Source organism: Nyctibius grandis, chromosome 2 (genome assembly GCF_013368605.1).
Source record: "Nyctibius grandis isolate bNycGra1 chromosome 2, bNycGra1.pri, whole genome shotgun sequence".
Classification (NCBI taxonomy): domain Eukaryota; kingdom Metazoa; phylum Chordata; class Aves; order Nyctibiiformes; family Nyctibiidae; genus Nyctibius; species Nyctibius grandis.
In genome coordinates, this window is record NC_090659.1 from 53,214,363 (window position 1) to 53,232,559 (window position 18,197).

Below are 18,197 nucleotides of genomic sequence, written 5' to 3' on the forward strand. Positions count from 1 at the left end.
CTGAATTTAGGAAACACAAGGAAACTTTGTTCTGTGGCTGCTAGTGCTCAGCGTGCTGTTATTTGAATATTCTGGAAACAGTAGTATTCTGCACCTAAAATTTTAATTTTGTTTTCAATTAACAGTGGGTGACAGCAGTGACTCTGAGATGGATGCCAGTACCACAGTGCTCAATCTAAGACCCAGAGCAGGGAAAATCTTGAGAGACCAGAGACTGAGACAGCAGAGGCCACTGCCTGAGTTTAGGGTGGAATGGAAGAACGAAGTCGACAGGAGCCAGGAGGGACGAGGAGAGCAGCAGGACCCAAGCACTTTGCCTCAGCCATCCATTGGGTTCAGGCAGCCTCTGCTGACGAGACCAAGATTTGGCACTTTGAGCAGGGAAGATTTGACTGCAGATCAGGGGTCAGCAAGACCAGTGCCACCACCACGGTTAGTTAGGCAGGCATCGCAAGGGGAAAGGCAGAGAAATAAGCCTGAGAACCAGCCGTACTGAACATAGCAAAGAGAGAACTATTGATAATAAACCATGGACGTATCGAATTAGGATTCTAAACTATCTGATCAGACTATGGGAGCCATTTTAAAAAAAAAAAGCCTCAATGTGGATCTAACCACTTCCATTTGGGTAAAGTCAATGCCATTAACTAAGTTGAAGGAATACTGGAGCGATTGCAAAACTGGAGACATAAAAAAAATATATTTTATAAATAACTTATGGCAATGCTTTAGTTACATTATTTCCACTATTAAGATAGGATGGAAACGTGCCTTATCGCATCATCTCTTGTGGAACCAAGTCATGAAGGTTGAATACTCAGTTATCCATTGAAAATCATTGTTGAAATTCCGGTGATGAATGCATTCTTAAAAAAATTCTGTATCATTTCAGATTTTATTTATAGTCAAATAGTACTTGTTTTAACCAGAGCTTTAATGTGACTGACACTGAAAATTGCACAATGCACCTATCATATAGACTTTGTAAGAAGAATAATTATATTCATGAAGCCCAGTTTGTTCGAAGAGCTGTGATGCAGAAAAAGAGGAAGAAGAGAAGAAGCAAGCTGTAGGAGCAGAATTGCAAATACAGTTTATAGAGAGGAGCTGCAAGAGAGACAAGACCTTGAATTTCTACTTTCTGCATTTTTGGCAATATATAACCTTTGAAAGGTACTGAGGATCACCAAAGGAAATCTGAATTACCTTGACTTTCACTAACGTCAACAAGAGCTGAGAGCACCTAGCAGGACACCAGAAGCCCTAAAAAGAGAAAGCTTCAAGTGGATAAATAACGTCCTTATTGAAAATTGCTTTTTGCACCGTAGTTTCTTGGTTGCAGTGCAAACACAGCAGTAGAATAGTTGCGGAGCGCTGCACGTAGACAAAGCAAGCAGTCTCCTGTTTGAGTCAGGGACCACTGAGACTCAAGAAAGCTTGTTCACTCACGCTTGTGATCCTGGTCAACTTGTTTTACTTTTTGTTTCCTCAACTGTAGAAGGGGAAAGATAATCTTTTCTTTGTCTGAGCTATGCACTCCAAGGAACAAAAATGTTCCATCTAATTTGTTTGTACAGAAAAGTAGCACAGCGGGGCCCTGGAATCAGTTGAAGTCACTGTGCACCTTAATAACACCCATAAGAAACACGGACTTCTCCATCCTGGCGTAAATGGCTGCTATTCGAGTGCATATGGGAAGGGAGGATGCATTAAAATAAATGATACTTAACTGTAGCTCTCAGGAATTTGCACTTTCTGTCCCACTTAATCTGTCTTAAGTTTTGAGCTTGCTTTAGCACAGATACACATTTCAGCACAATGCAGAAATCATTTTCATTCCACTTGTTACAAGATTGATAACTTTCATTGAAGAATGTACACTGTGAAATCATAACTTTTCTTTTTCATTAGCGCATTTCTAAATCTGTGGGCAATAAGATTCATTTTTTTTTATTTAAGCTTGTTTTGAAAGAACTATCAAAATCAGAATTTCCTTTTAAAATCACAGGGTAGATTTCTTTCAAATGTTCGTGGGTGGGGTTGATAAATTAGTTTTATAGATGTGGATTAAGACTTTCCTTCTTCTAACAGCTTTTCCAAAATATTTATTTCATGTATGTATTTGAAATGTCAAGCCTTCCTAAACTCTTTTATTGGCACAGGTCTTTTAGTCTTTTTCCTCTGTTCCAGCTGTGGAAGTTTCTGCTGTGTGTCAAATACAAAGTCTAAGCTACAGAGGGATGGCTATGTGAACCCTAGAAATCTCAGTCAAATGTTTGTGGCTATTCTCAACAAATGATTTTTGTGGAAGGCAATACTTAGCTACCCTTTAATGATCATCTCCTGTTTGGAAATAAAACTGGGTTCAAACAAAGCCAGCAAGCTTTAAAAACAAATTTGAATTTGTCTTTCAACAGGAAAATACGTTTCATCAGTAAAATTGTCAGCGAGTACTCTGTCACTGCATTATCGGGATCATGTTTGAATAAGAAAGAAGCCTTGAGTTTGGGTTTCAGTTTTGAAACCACATCCTCCTTGAAGTTCAGGTTGTTTAGATTAGGTGGTTTATATCAGGCCCATCTGAAATCTGACCAAATAAATGTGAAATGTTGCAAATCAACATTTAGTTTACGCCCTGTGGAGCTTTCTTTTCCATGTGCTGGTGATGATCAAGCAATTGGCTTGTGTCTGGGGAAAGCTGCCTCTCTTTCAAATGGTTGTCATTTTTTGTGGTGCAATTTTAAATAACAAATGCAGGTTTCAGGAACCTTTCTGCTCTGCTGGTTGTCCATTTGTACAGTGCATGCTCAGATCATTGGTACTTACACTGGGTGCCCCACAGTACAAGCACATCAAATTGGAGGTAGTTTTTATGAAATATGGTCTTAAGCACTTGGTGCTTCAAAACATGCTAGCACACTGTTACCTTTCCAAAGCACTTTGACATCCACAAAAGACAAGCATCAAGGCAGATCTGCAGCTCGGTTACACTGTGAAGCAGAATCACGAGTCTCCTGGGACTCTTGTCTCCTTGCAAAAGCTTTCTCCCTTCTTTACTCCTGGTCCTCCCACCCTTTTCAGGCTCTTTTCCACTACTGCTGGGTCAGACCCTCATTACCTCTGGGAACTATCCTGGTGGTTCTCCTTTTCAGTAGCAATGGCAGCAGCAGATGGCACGGGCTGTGTCCCAGGTAGCCCTTCTCATTCAACTCTTGCTCTGGTTTGGGTCAGAGGTTTGCCTTTTCCTACCTTTTTTTTTTCTTTTCTTGCAAAAGAAAACCAAGTTCAATAGCACTTTTTGGTCTTTCTAAAATGCCCATCTAACTTCAGCTTGCAGAGGAGACTTTCTCCTCATGATGTAGCAAAGAGAGCTTGTCTGCTGTAGAATGAAATGCCAAAAAAAATCTGTCCTCGAGCACCATCTGATGGGGAAAGTCATGTATTGACTGGGGACGTGTTTTTCACTTTTTCAGGAGACCACATCTTCAGCAGTGACTGGGAAACTCGCCAAATCTGCATACATATTTTTTGTTTCCAGATGGACTCCCCAGTACACTCTGTAGTATTGATATTTTACTTTCTTGGTGAGGAAGCACAATGCCCAGTTGTCCAGCTTCAGGGACAGTAAGAAAATATGTATGTTACACTCTGAATTACAGTTTTGCTGAGAATTTCTTTCCTCCTTCAGCTGCTGAAAGGCCTATAAATTGAAAGTAAATAGGATAAGAAAGTAGGTATAGCAAGGGCTAGAGAGTAGATAGACATCCAGTTATCTGTTTTAAGCAGGTATTTGAAAGAGAAAATGAGAATAATTTGCTGTAAGAGGCAAAATTTTAAGGGCTGTCTGACTTGGTACTAAAGCATAATGACAGCTCCACTGAAACCACAGGTGTCAACAAAAGAAAACCATGGTGCATAACAATTTAGAAACTTGAGAATATCCTTCTCCACTGAAGCCACATAGAAATCACATGGAGTACCACAGTTTAAAATTTGGCCAAAATAACATGCATGCTGTTATGAAGAGTATCTTAGAGTCTCTGGGGGCAAACACGCTGCACCCTGCACCACCTTTTTCAAGAGATGCCAAGTCCACCAATTCCAGACATTAGCAACATTTTAAGGCTGACACTGCAAGAAATGCTTCAGCTGGTCACCGTTTCCAAAATTGTCTAAGTTCTGCCAACATTCCCCAGCTCCTGAAGAAAAGATGAAGGATTTTGAAATTGGCTGGAGGAATGCTTTTCGTACTACAAGAGCTCTGATCCTATAAAAATGTGCTTGTGAATACGCTTAAAATATGGCATCTGCAATACACAGCCCCAGCCAGGCCAACAATAGATTGGATGCTCAGGCCAGAAAACATGATGGAGGGGATATCGAGTCCAAGCATGAGAAGGAGGAACTGCTTTAGGACACAGTAGAGAGAGAAGTCATGGACTACCTGATTCAGGTGCTATTTAAATACAGGGGAGATAGGAGGACTAACAGTCCTTTTTTATCCTTCATTTTAGCAGTTCATGATATGACTTGCACTTTCTAGATAAACCTGCAGCTGTGCTTGACATTGTCAGTTGTGTGAACTACCATGAGGAAGCTGTCTTACAACTTTCAAGTCAAGGAGTTTCATCTCCTTCTTGGCCTGTTTATTAGATGGTCAGCTAAATGGGGAGCTACTTAAAAAATAAAAAAAAAAATAAAAGCATGGCAGCTTAATTCTCCTCTGAAGAATTGAAGGAACTTTAGCATTTGGGAGTTAATCAAAGTTGGGGCTGAAAATTGTCCCTCTTGGATACTGTGCTGAGCCACTTGACAATCTTATCCATCAGAAGGATTCTTCTTGCAGGTAGCAGACACATCTTCTAATAGGACAACATGATGGGAGACTGGGCTATCATCATTCCTCTCCCAAGTCAGCAAACACTGATGCGGTTCCAGCACAGCACTGATGTGCTTTGGAAGCCTTTTCATCCTGAGAGATTTGACAGAATACAAGGGACTAAGATAGCAGAAGGGAAAGCAATTGTTGCACAGGCTTTTCTGGCAAGTCTCACTGGCTCATGATCTGAAATGTGCTCAGGTTTAAATTCGTGATTTGTGAGTTACAATAGCACCCTAATTGCCATAGGTTTTGTTTCAAAAAGTAATTTTTTTGCTACAAAAGGGAAAAGGAATTTTAAATACCCCAATTTACTTAATTTATTTTTCATATCTAAGACGTATTTATTACAAATTTGACAGAATGGAAGAGCAGTTTCTATCATGCGGCACATCTCACAAGTAGTTCTTTGATGCTAATTTGGGATTTAAAATAACTAGAAATTTGGCTTCATTTTTCCTTGCAAGTTAACACAGAAGTTTTTCAAGACTTCCCTTTAAAAGAAGCTCTACAAACTCTTTCATTTTTATAAGAAGTCTGAGCTCCACTCACAATCATTTGATTCTCAAAGTTCAGGCTCCAGCATACTCCCTTACAAGATTCATGATCGGGTCTTTGTGAATGAGCCTTCAAAATTATAGCAATAACAGCACAGCTGAGTCTTGGGTATTCAAATCCCAAAGCACCAAGCTTTAAAGCATCACTTACCCAGAGGTATTCCATAGCACCCATAACCAAATGGGGGCTGGCAGCACCTGAACATACCACAGAGGTTCCCATCAGCTAGAATACGGTGGCATTAGAGAGTACTTGAGGTAATGAGCAAGCCAGTTAGTAAGCAACACTTGTTTTGTTGCTGCATTATCTGCTCAATAATCAACCTGTTCTCAGAAAATGAGAATGGTACTGACCTCTGTGATGGTGCTGCGGTGAGTAACTTCAGAGAAAAGAAAACAGGGCAAGAAACTGAAATCTGCAGAACTGGTATGTTTATAAAGGTTCTCTTCAAATGTATGCAGCATACACCAACAGGGAATAAAACTTACACTTACTTAATCATTTAAAAGCAACAAAACCAGTACATATCATATGCTACCAGTTGTTTTACAGAAATAAATTACTGTATTGTATACACAGCCTCTTCAACATCAGCTGATCATAAAGGTCAGAAAAGTAGTCACTGTTAAAAAAAAAAAACAACCCTGCCTACAAGCCCAAGACAACCAACAGAAAACTAAAGTAACAGCAAGCAAGAGAAAAATCTTAATTTGCAGTGACTTGCAGGTAGAAACTTTTTTTCTTTAGTCCATATTCATATCTGTTTTGTTCCAGTCCTCAGATACTATGATTGGATTCAAGAAACTGCTGAGTAATTCAGTAAAGCCCACTTGACTGAAGCCCAAAATAGCTGCAACTGCTCCTCCCTCAACTTAAAAGGGGGAGACACATCTCCTCATCTCCAGGGATGTCATTTACTCATCACTCTCTGAACTTGCACGGTTATGGCAACTAAGAGACAACACAGAAGATCCAAACATGGTCTCCAGGTACCAGGAACAGTAGCTTTAAGCACTCCATCTCAAAACTGGCAAGTTCTCTCTTTTCTTTCATTTCTTCTTTTTCATTCACTGCCAAGCCACTTCTTGGTTGAATCCTTGACTCCTGTGCCTTTTATGTGAATAGAGGGCAGATTCAAATAATCATTTTAAGGAACAGCTTGAAGAAAAAAAATAAAACATCTCCACTTCATATTGACTTGAACACCTCTATTTTGTGCTATGGTTTCAGCAGAGGAAGAGGGGAAAAAACACAGCGACAAAATGATAGATGTGGAATGTCACTTCATTTTATTTCTATTCCTTAAAAAAAAAAAAATTAGGGCAACTCTTCTGTAACTGAGCCTTCACAAAGAAGAAATGTTTCTGCAGCACTTCAGAAATCATTTTGGCCTACAAGTGAAAAACTTTTCTTCTGTAACAGCAGTTGCAACGTGTCCCTGAGACCACAGCCTTCCACAGATTTCTCAATTAGATTATTTAATTTCATTTTTATAGCATATATGGAGAACTATTTTTCAAAATAAAATAAAAATATTTGCTGATTGTGGAAAGCACATTTTTCACTTATGTATAAATAAAACCAGTGAAGTTTTGAAGCTTTTATAAGCAGAAAAACAACATTCAGGCAGCTGTGTATGTTAGTGTAAACTGAATTTTATGATGTTTACAGAATTCAGCTTTAATTGGTGCAGCAACTTAGAAGGGCAAATGTTACCTCATATAACCAACAAGTATAGTAAAAATTACTACATCTTTGACATATATTAATTTTTGAGGTTTTTTTCCTACCCTTTTCCTTTACCCCTTGCTACAGTTGCAAAACGGAAATCCCTCCCTTACAGAAGGGTGGTTGTAGGTAAAATAAATAAAATAATTTTTAAAAGATGTAAAGACAGAAAATAGGAAATTTAGGCCAATAATATTTTGGGGCATCTACCAAGTAAGACAAGAGGAGATAAGATACTTGAAAATGTCTCAAGTTCCTATGGAGAAATGAAACACAGATTATTACAGGAACTCTGAGGATACATACTGAAATCATAGCAGTAATAAGAAACACACTCATTATCTCAATATAGAAAATTAAAACAACTCAGAGTTTTATACATATTCCCATGGTGCTGCCACTGGAATCACTGAGGTTTCAACAAGGATTTAAATGACAGCAGGCACTGGAAAAGGTAAAGAAGAAAAAAAAATAAAAAATGTAGAACACCATCTATGATTCTCCTGAAGCAGCAACACTATTTGCACGGATGTGTTCAAGAAGGTAACTACATTGTTTTTAATTTAAAAAAAAAAAAGCCAATTACACATCGTTGACTTTGTACTTTCATCAAATAATACTAGGAAAAGCATATGGAACGTTATCGGTGCAAAATACATTTTTTGTATGTTTCAAACGAAATGCAAACAGTGGTGAGTGGCAAGTAGTATCAGCTTGAACAGTAAATAGCACGGGAGAGTGCTACAACTCTCCGTATAGCTCCGAGAGTAACCTCTCATTAGTTAGCAGTGCAGACAAATGAAGACTAAAATACCAACAAATAAACGTTTTTCTCTTGTCACTGAAATGTCACTTATGCCTCCAGAGATGAGAGAGAATGCATTAATCCAGATCCATGAACTAACTGCTAGTTGCTCTAGCACACCTTTACAGTCATTCAAAAGAATTAAGAAGCAAATTTATTCTTAAAATGAAGGCAGAAAGATTGCACAGGAAATATTAACAAATAATTTATGACAAAGTTGTTGAGTAGAAGTTATTACTAAACAGAAGCCACCAGGTCAAGTTTCAATAAAGCTTACATTCAGTCTCAGTTTCAGTCTGAATGACCCCATATTATTCTGAACTTCTCCATTTTAGGCTTTCTAATACATGAAGTTAGCGTATACCCAATTCTGTTACCTGGGAAAGACCAGGAATCAGCAGGGGTAGGATAGCTGCCCCAAGGTGCCTAATCGTGCTGTGCAGCAAGTTTTGTAGACAAAGTATGCTTAACAAAATCACATAAGCAAACACTGTACTATCACAGCAGATAAGTGGCAGCAGACCACAGCGTAAGAAATTAAGGCTAACAAGCTATATTGCAGATTCTCTTTCTGCTTAAATAATAAAAATTCACCTCTGATTAAATAATAAGAATCAATTTCTGTCTTTTAACGATGTATCAATCTAAACACTGTTTCAAATGTGAGCTACAAGCAGGACTTGTGTATTTCATGTCATTCTTTTTTTCCCTCCAAAAAGGTTAAAAATCCATTAAAAAATCCCAGCCAGTACAATACAGCAACACCTGTCCCTCTCACAAGAGATACAGTGGTACCAGTTAGAATGACATTTGTCTAAAGTTAACATCCCCCCAGCAGAAATATTTATTTATATGCACTTGCCTCCATGTGAACATGTGCCCTCTTAAAAGATCTTGTTACTACTGTACAAGTCTGGCAGGTGTAAGCATTGCCCCAGGTTGATTCACTTTTCCTCTCCTGTAAGATACTTCTATGCAATCCAAATTTGCAGCTATTGATTTTTTAACTTAACATTTCCATGGCTACAGTATTTTTGTTTGTTCGTGTTCATTATCAGAATAGCTACTAAAGCTAGTCCAACCCCTAGACTTGGAGGGCCACAAGGACTGAACTCCTGAGCAATTCCAGAAAGAAGAGGGGCAACTATACGTCCCACTGATGTCACAGACTGTCCAACACCTAGGAGCGTACCGCTGGCCTCATTCCCACCAAGGGTCAATTCAAGATCAATGATACAAGTACGACCTATAGTAGTTGAAAAGGCTAAGAATGTGGAAGACAAAACGACCATCCATATGCTCAGCGCTGACGCATACAGGAGAATCAACGTGCAGGTAAGAGTGCTGGAGTGCAACAAAATTCTGTACGTGTTGTGCTGATACAGTCTTGTTATTGGTCCCAGCAGACAACCAGCCAGGACTCCAAGTGCGCTGCTATAGCTCATTAGGTATCCAGCGAACAAGGGTTTCACCCCAAATCTCTCCTCCAAGGCCAGACTAAAATTACTATAATACAGCAGTATAGCAACAGACATCAGCAACCGCACTAAAAATATATCCCACAGATCAGAGCACGCAATTCCTTTAATCCTCTTCAGCACTGTTGCAACTTGGATCCATGGAGACCGGAAAAGACTATCGCTTGCCACAGCTCCATTACTTGCTGATTTCAAGTAAAGGTCGTGATTTGCTTTTGCTGAGAAACTGTCTGTTCCTTTGTTGCCTTGTTGATGTTCCCTGTTGCCAGTGTTTTCTTCACTCCAGGGTAACATCCAGACAAGACCTATATGCATCAAGAAATTAGCTGATTTCATTCAATTGCACTAACTTTATGTGGAAGACATTAGTCTGATTGTAACAGTTTACTTAGTGTAAAGATCAAAATTCAAAAAAGGACTTTAACAATCATTTCACTTTAAAAAATTATAAAGATTGTCTAGTGTTATTCACGGTATCAGTTCAATTTTAAATGCAGTGAAAGCAAGGAAGGAAAACACTGAGGTGACACATTCGCAACATATAAACAAATCTAAAGGCTAAAGCCAAAATTCTGATTTCTAGTCTTTGTCTTCGGGCACATGAAAAATTCCCATTCCTGTGTCTGAGTGTAAAAGTGATACATACAATACAAAGGAGAAGCACAATACAAAGGAAAAGCATCTGGAGGTTAACTTCCACACATGTTCAAATTCAAAGGGTAGTATCAGTATACAGAACATGTACGCCATAGACTATAAATACACCATGAATTCAGGGTATTACAAATGGCATAAAAACACAGAAGTGAGGAATGAAGGGATCCAAGATACAAATATGACATACAACTTACCAGCATTCAGAAGGAAGATAGAGGCACAGATGAAAGATGTTTGATAAAAGCCATCTTCCAACTCTGTAAGGTAGCCACCAACGACAGGCCCCAGAATGAAGCCCACACTAGAGGCTGCATTGAAGCGTCCCATTACTAAAGGGCGGTCTCTCTCAGAAACCAAGTCAGAAAGCAGGGCTTTAGAGATGGAGAGTGTGTGTTTGAAAATACCTGCAATGTAATATAAAGAAAATAACAAACATGTATTGCTCAGTACAAAAGATTTAAAATGATAGAAGCTATCTGAAGTATCAATGTTCAAAATCTATTTTTAAGATTCCATAAACCACAAATTCTTCAATGCTAGAGTCACGCAACACGTTGGGCCATGACCATTATCCTGGCTGTTCAAGGATTTGCACTTAGGAATCAAAATTATTCACACATCGGTGTTCAAGGAGTGCTCCTGCAGCCCTGCTGAAAGAAGTAGTAACTTAGCTGAGTGCTGGAGTTCACGAGGAATAAAATAGCTGCTGAAACAGGAAATTGTGGGCAGATAATGGTGGAGTAGGAATGGCTTGTCTGTTTATAAACACACTCTGTACCAACTTTGCTGAGTATGGAGATTTCCAGGATTGTAACATACCAAATTAATATGGGAGACAGGTGGGTGGCAAAAGAAGAGCACAGAAGGGTAAGCATACTGCAGGAATACTAATAATGCAATCTTTTAATGCTCTTTCCCTCTGACCAGGGCAATGTTGTCACAGTCACAGTGCTGTCAGCATTAAGAAATATTACCTCTACTAAGTAATCAAATATCAACTAAATAATTCATTAGCAAATTATCTTTAAATTCAGAAACAATATAAACAGTTTCTAAATCAAGACTATGGGCCATAAAAATGCACTTTAGTAGACGTGTTCACAGTCATAGCAATGCTTATTATATCAGAATATATGCAAAAGGTGTTCAGCTATTATAAGAACTCTGGTATGAATCCTGGCACAAACTTAGCTTCAGTGCTACAAACGTACATGCTTTTGCACAACATAAATATTCTGTTGAAGCAGTGACCTAAAATTTCAGTCAAATTTTGTAGTATTACTTTGAGGTATATTTTGAGCATGAGAAAAAACAATATTGTGCATATGCCATTCTGCATTGCAAGTGCAGGCCAAGATTTCCAGCAGTGATCCGGTGCGTTGTGTACCTGTTATGACTAACCTTACAATAGCGTCTTTCAAGGAATTGCTGCACTCCTATTCTCATAAAATCCAGCCACTCAAGGTGGCATAAAAGTTGTGACAGTTTTTGAATATTCATTTCAAGTTATTTTCTGAAAAAAGTCACGAGAATGTTTGATTCGTAGAGATTTTTCCATTACTAGGGTTCAGTTGGAGCTGCTGGATGATTGTGCTATGTAGCTATCCACATATCACGATTTCTCTAGTAGTAATTCTCAAACTGAGATTACAGGGAACTTAAACTGCAAAATGCCAAGTGTTTACTCACCTACAGGGACTCTAGAAATTGCAAACAGGAACACAGTGGTGGATGTTCCAAGAAGGAAGTAACCCAGTGCACTGAGAAGAATACAAGCAAGCAGGGAATACCGTCTTCCTACTATATCACTCCAGCATCCCTTTCATAAAGCAGGAAATTAAGATTAGCTTTTTATAACCTTTAACTATGTACAGTGAACAATCAGTACTTCTAAATTAAATTGAGAAAAGAGATCAAAGGACTGTCAATGAAAGCTTAATGAGCTTATTACACAACATTCCTAAGTGCTCAAAATCTGGAAGTGATGAGCAGACTTCTGCCCTGCCAGCAGGGCATCTGCTGAAACTTTCATTCTATTTAATATGTCATGCATACAGCATTTTTAAAAATAATTTCTCTCTTTTAAAAATACAATCCTGCAATAAACACCATGAAATAGTAGTAGTAGGGGCCCTCTGAAAATGTTACCACAATTGACCACAAATATTTCTTTGCAGCAATGGTCACTATGTACTAGACACTTGTTGAGCATCCTAAAAGGAATGGTCTTAGCCATGAGCAGCTTGACATCTGAGTGCAGACAAGTAGGAAGTATTTGAGAAGGCCAAACAGTAAATTGCATGTAGCATGCTTATAAATCAGCTTGATTCCAAACAGGAAGTTTTTTAAGAACGTAGGCAATAGTCCTGCAGTTCAAAGAAAATGCCACAAGACGATAGAAGCAAATTATCCCAGGTGGCCTGCATAACAAACCCTGACACAGTTTCTTTCATGAGGTGCTCAAAATCTGCTCTCTTGAAAGCTAGGAGGTACCAGGGTAATATTAAAGGTGCTCCTCGCTAAATATAGGGATCTAAGGTAATGATAGGTAAAGCATACATTCAAGAGGTTCAGCCTTGATCTTTGCACTTTTGCTTAGATTATGATGCAAAAAAAATCAAAAGCTAATAGAAAACAAAACCAAATAAATCTGAAAGGCGTAATGCATGAATTTAGGCCATATGGCAAATTACAGGGCACTACTCATTAAGCAAGGAAAGTAAACTCTACATAACAGGCTTATGAAGAGCTGACTTGTGAGACTGCTTTTTGGACAGGTTACTGCATTGAAGAAAACTGCTTTACTAGCACCAACACTGAAGAGAACCCTGTGTGACTGAGATGTGCTCAGTAATGTATGACTGAGCCCAAATCTGGATTCCAGTTTTTGTCTAAAGACTGTATTCTGTTTAGTTCTGAAAAAACTGATAATCCCCTATAAATGAAACATTTTCCACACAACCTAAAAACGGGATCCACCAAACAAAAATGCTTATATGAACACTATGAACATTTTAAAAATTTCAAGAAACACTATTATTAACCTCATCCTTTTTTCCCCTAAAATCCATAGAAATACCAACATACTTAGGAATGCAGTGTTAGAACTCACCACAAATGTGCTGGAAAATAGTTGCATTATACCATAGAGAGATCCTAAAACAAACAAGTAAAATACCAATGTTAAAAATTAAACATTTTTTAAAATGAAAATGACACAAATTTTTTAAATGAGGAAACATGAGAGAGACTCTGGGAATAATTTACTAGAAGAATAGGAAAAGGGAGCAGGACAAACTAAAGATGGAGTTAAGCACATAACCAAGGAAACAGTTTCTGCTGAAAGCTTGTACAGCTATGCAACGAAGAAGGATGTTGCTTTGTATGATGTATTAAACATTGGCATTTATAATTGCTTTCTCAGAATCAGGAGAGAATTTCATTACTGTGAGGCACTAATTACTTTCCACTTGGCACTTCAACATGTTACAAGGCACCACAGAAACCCTGAAGAAACCACAGACCCTACTCATTCATTTTGGAGGCCGAGTTTAGCAGCAGTTAGTAACAGAAGAGAAGAAGCAAAGAGAAGCAGAGAGAAACATCTGCCAGCCTCTTTCATTTATAAGAATACACCTCAAAACCCAGTTTCTTTTAAAGTTAAAAATCAAAGCAGACTGTTGAAATGAAAACATATTTTTGATTAATTGCTGCTTAAAATACTGATAACTCAGAGCAGAACCAGAATTATTTAACGAAAAGTGCTAAATTTTACCCAAAATAAAAAAAGCAAAGTAATAAAAACGTGAATAACAGAGCCCATGTCAACCACACATAGCTATAAAGAGTATCATACTTGTATCATTACAAACCATTACAGTACCATAAGATACAAATAAGAACTTTAGAGACACGTAACTTCATTTTACCACTTCATTTTTAAGATAAAATTACAAACCTTCAGAATTTACTTGTAAACACTCCTTAAAGACAATAAATATTTTGCCAAAAGACAGCTGCAAGGAATTTAATCTAACTGGGAGCACTCACAGGCTTTGGAAAGCTTAGGAGGACCAGCTGCAGAAATACTGTTTGCGAAGCCTGTAAATAACAATAAAAGCAACACCTCTGGCTCTCAAAGTTGCTGAGCTGTGAATTCTCGGATGCTGGAAAAGCATCTGTACAAGTATTACTGCAAGACTTCCTTGTTCTTTCCAAAAATGTTCTTCCCAAGTACCTGCCTTAGGCTACCGTCAGTATGCAAGTTTGGACAGGTCTTTGGGTCTGACACAGTATGGCTGCCCTCACAGTTTTACTTGGAAATTGGCCTTACTTTTTATTATGCTACTAGCAAGTAAGAATTATGTTATGATGTCTAATTTCCAGTAAGGCATAATCCAGTTGACATTACCTTATTCTTTGGTAAATCAGTCAAGTACTGCAACTCACCTATTATTCCAGCAACTGTATGACTTGCGCCTAGAGATTTGACATGTAGGTTCATTAAAGGAACAACCATGCTCACACCAAATAAATCCTGAAAAAAAGGCAGGAAAAGTTTTAATAACTGATCACTTTTACAAAGATGATGGCAAACTGGCTTAATAGGAGTCAATATTTTTTAAAAATTTAAATTATTTCCATATCAATACAAGATTAAAGAAAAAAAAATTCATGGCCAATATGGTATGTTGTAACCTCTACAATGCATCCAGTATGTACAAAATTACAAAAACACATGAAGTGAAAGATGATAAAGGATTGCCTCACAGAGGAGTTAAAACTATGAAAACGGCAATTGTCTTTCTCCCTCCAGATACAATCATTCTGAAGATACATATTTAACCATTAAATATTCCTTTCATATATTTTAAACTTTATCTGTTTAACAAGAAAAGTACTTGGTACCATTATTATAAATTCATAGAATCATAGAATCATTTTGGTTGGAAAGGACCTTTAAGATCATTGAGTCCAACCGTTAACCTCGCACTACCAAGTCCACCACTAAACCATGTCCCTAAGCACCACATTTACAGGTCTTTTAAATACCTCCAGGGATGGTGACTCCACCACTTCCCTGGGCAGCCTCTTCCAATGCTTGACAACCCTTTTGGTGAAGACATTTTTCCTGATATCCAATCTAAACCTCCCCTGGCACAACTTGAGCCCATGTCCTCTTGTCCTACCACTTTTTACTTGGGAGACCAACCCCCACCTCACTACAACCTCCTTTCAGGTAGTTGTAGAAAGCAATAAGGTCTCCCCTGAGCCTCCTTTTCTCCAGGCTAAACAACCCCAGTTCCTTCAGCCACCCCTCACAAGGCCTGTGCTCTAGACCCTTCACCAGCTTTGTTGTCCTTCTCTGGACTCCCTCCAGCACCTCAACATCTTTCTTGTAGTGAGGGGCCCAAAACTGAACACAGTACTCGAGGTGTGGCCTCAGCAGTGCTGAGTACAGGGGGACAATCACTTCCCTTGTCCTGCTGGCCACACTAGTTCTGATACAAGCCAGGATACTGTTGGCCTTCTTGGCCACCTGAGCACACTGCTAGCTCATGTTCAGCCAGCCATCGGTCAACACCCCCAGGTCCTTTTCTGCCAGGCAGCTTTCCAGCCACTCTTCCCCAAGCCCGTACTGGAGCATGGCGTTGTTGTGCCGCAAGTGCAGGACCTGACACTTGGCCTTGTTGAACCTCATACCGTTGACGTCAATCCAGCCTGTCAAGATCCCTCTGCAGAGCCTTCCTACCCTCAAGCACATCAACACTCCCGCTGTACTTGGTGTCATCTGTGAACTTACTGAACTTACTGAGTTCAAAGTGGTCTGTAATTTCAGTCACCTAAAAATACTTTTTATTTGTGCAAAGAGTATATTTGGAAAATCTACAGTATTTTAGCTCTCAACCACAATGGGGCAGAAGCTATGGTAGGTCTAAACCTACCTACAGACTGCCTTTGTGTATAACTTAAGAAATGTAGTGAAAAGACAGAAACATGAAAAAAAAAAAAACCAAAGCATAAGTGAAAAACTTTATGTAAGAGGAGAGCAAAGGACACTGTCCATCCTAAACAGTACAAGGATCTCCTACTCATTCCTTTTGTTTTTTTCTCTTTTGTTAAGCTAATCATATTGACCCAGTAGTTCTTTCACTACTACTGTCTGGCACAGCATACAGTGTTCTATATCAGAGCAGAATCTTACGGATCTATTGGAGCAAGATCACCTTTTATCAGTGACCGCTTGAGCTGAACTAGACTAGGCCTTCATAGTATGCCCAAAGCCTGAGTAACTGTAACAATGTGTATCACTAAGTAAATTCTCACAGTCAGTCATTAAGCATCTTTTGACAGTTGAAATTGAGGCTTACAAGGTTAGAATAATTCTTAAATATATTAGCATGAGCAAACAGAGCATATGACTTACAAACATCTTCAATAATAAAATCTTAGGTGTCATGTGCAAACCTGAAGAGAGGTTCAATTGCTTCGTCCAGATCATCGATAGAGACATTAAAAAGGACAACTCTCAGAATACAACCATGGCAGTACTGGACTGGTCATAGGCAGGCAGGTAGAGCAACACCCATTAACCACTATCCTAGATGGGTAGTTATTTCTCATTTCACCTATAATTTCTTATGTCAAATGATAACTACGCTGTATTTGCTTGGTTACAGGAAGCTTCCGTCACAGGCAACAGCTCTTTATTATGATATTGCACCACACTGTACACTCTCTAAAAGGGCACACACTTCTTGGTTGATTCCAACGTGTACTCCAGCTTGGTGTCAGCATGGTGTTACAGGGTTGGAGAACCACAGTGTTTAAAAGTGAGCTAAGAAGCAAAGCTTGTTCTACGCACCTTTTCCTAGACTGTTTGCTCCAGGACCCAGATCAACTAGATTGTTTCTACTGCCCAACCTAAAGGTAGGCAACAGAATACATCTACGTTTTGCAGTGCGAATTTGTACTCATTTTGTATTCATTTTCCAAGTTATCCCTTTTAATTTTAAATTAATTAAATGACATTTTCCCAAGGCTCATGAATCACTACAGAATACAAAGCTTTAAAGTCTACACACTGTGTTCTTTCAGTTAGGGTTGTGTTTTTGTTTGGGTTTTTTTGTTTGTTTGTTTGTTTTTTTTTTTAGAAAAAGCACAGGGTTTTTTGGGGGCAGGTGGTTTTTTTTGTGGGTTTGTTGTTTTTTTTTTTTTTTTTAAGCTTACACTAAGCACTGGTATTTCAAGGAAATAAGCATAAGGCAACACTTAGCTTTAAGGGCGCTGCACTATTCCATTTCATTCACCGGGTAAAAATAACACCTTTGTATCAGACTGCACAACTGTCTGCACGTTAAAAACAATACAGCCACTACAAACCACTATCGCTACAAACATTCAAACTCCAAAAAAGCTGCCGAAGGGATGTACCTCGAAACCCAGCAGCTTTATCTGCAGCTTACCGGGGGCGCCCAAGGGGCAGGGGCCATGGGCACGGGGAGGGGGGGGTTCTGCCCGACTTCGGGCTTTGCAGCATCTCCTGACATCCCTGAGGGGACCTCACGGCTCCGGAGCCGGCTGCGGGGCCATTCTCCTTCTTCTGCCTCCAGCACGGCCCCCTCAGCGTCTTCCCCGGAGTCGCGGGGCCGGGCAGCGGGTCGTGCGGGGCGGGGAGGATTTCCCTTCCCAGGCACGTCCGCCCATCCCAGGCCGCGCCGGAAGGGCACCGTGGCCGCCGCACCCCGCCTCACCGCTTACCAGGAAGCCCACCGCGTAAAGGCACCGTACGAAGCGGCCGGACGCCGCCGTCGGGTTCCCCGCGGCTCCCCGGCCTCCATCCTCCTCCTCCTCCTCCGCCATCCGGCCAGCGGCGGCCGCGGGCCCGCTCCCCGTTGCGGCCGGCGGCGCTGCGCATGCGCATGTGGGGTGCCGCCGGCGCGGCGGGGACATGGAGGCGGTGGGGCAGGGAGCGGGGCTGGAGCCTGGTGTTTCGTTAGCGTTAACGAGTGTGTTCTCCGTATTTCCTCTTTTTCACGCGAGGAGGAATAAGGATCCCTTCAGGTTTCGAGGCCGTGGGGTTCCCTGCCCC

At 39.8% G+C, this 18,197-nt stretch overlaps 2 protein-coding genes across 4 annotated transcripts in view; one reads left to right on the forward strand and one right to left on the reverse strand.

Moving 5' to 3' along the window:
• Positions 1-2,382, forward strand: part of SLC9A2 (solute carrier family 9 member A2) — a 34,191-nt gene extending 31,809 nt beyond the window's left edge. For both annotated transcript variants that reach the window (XM_068424936.1, XM_068424937.1), the window contains one exon: positions 126-2,382. In XM_068424936.1, coding sequence (XP_068281037.1) covers positions 126-496 — 371 coding nt within the window. In that variant the 3' untranslated portion in view covers positions 497-2,382. The remainder of the gene's footprint in view (positions 1-125) is intronic.
• Positions 2,383-5,853: 3,471 nt separating this feature from the next.
• Positions 5,854-18,001, reverse strand: MFSD9 (major facilitator superfamily domain containing 9). 2 transcript variants are annotated; one of them, XM_068395273.1, is made up of 6 exons: positions 17,867-18,001; positions 14,555-14,642; positions 13,218-13,261; positions 11,795-11,924; positions 10,300-10,509; positions 5,854-9,753 (listed from the first exon to the last, which is right to left on the reverse strand). In XM_068395273.1, the coding sequence occupies exons 1-6, from the start codon at positions 17,966-17,968 to the stop codon at positions 8,963-8,965; spliced, it is 1,365 nt and encodes a 454-aa protein (XP_068251374.1). In that variant the 5' UTR covers positions 17,969-18,001; the 3' UTR covers positions 5,854-8,962. The 2 variants fall into 2 exon arrangements, with proteins under 2 accessions (XP_068251374.1, XP_068251373.1); XM_068395272.1 differs by lacking the exon at positions 17,867-18,001 and adding an exon at positions 17,572-17,838.
• Positions 18,002-18,197: the final 196 nt, after the last annotated feature.

Coding starts and splice junctions, on each gene's coding strand:
- MFSD9 (XM_068395273.1), bottom strand. CDS start 17,968: ATGGCGGAGGAGGAGGAGGAGGATGGAGGCCGGGGAGCCGCGGGGAAC. Junction 13,262..14,554: donor TACAGTTGCTGGAATAATAG/GTGAGTTGCAGT, acceptor TGTTTGTTTTAG/GATCTCTCTATGGTATAATG. Junction 10,510..11,794: donor AATTTCTAGAGTCCCTGTAG/GTGAGTAAACAC, acceptor ATTACATTGCAG/GTATTTTCAAACACACACTC.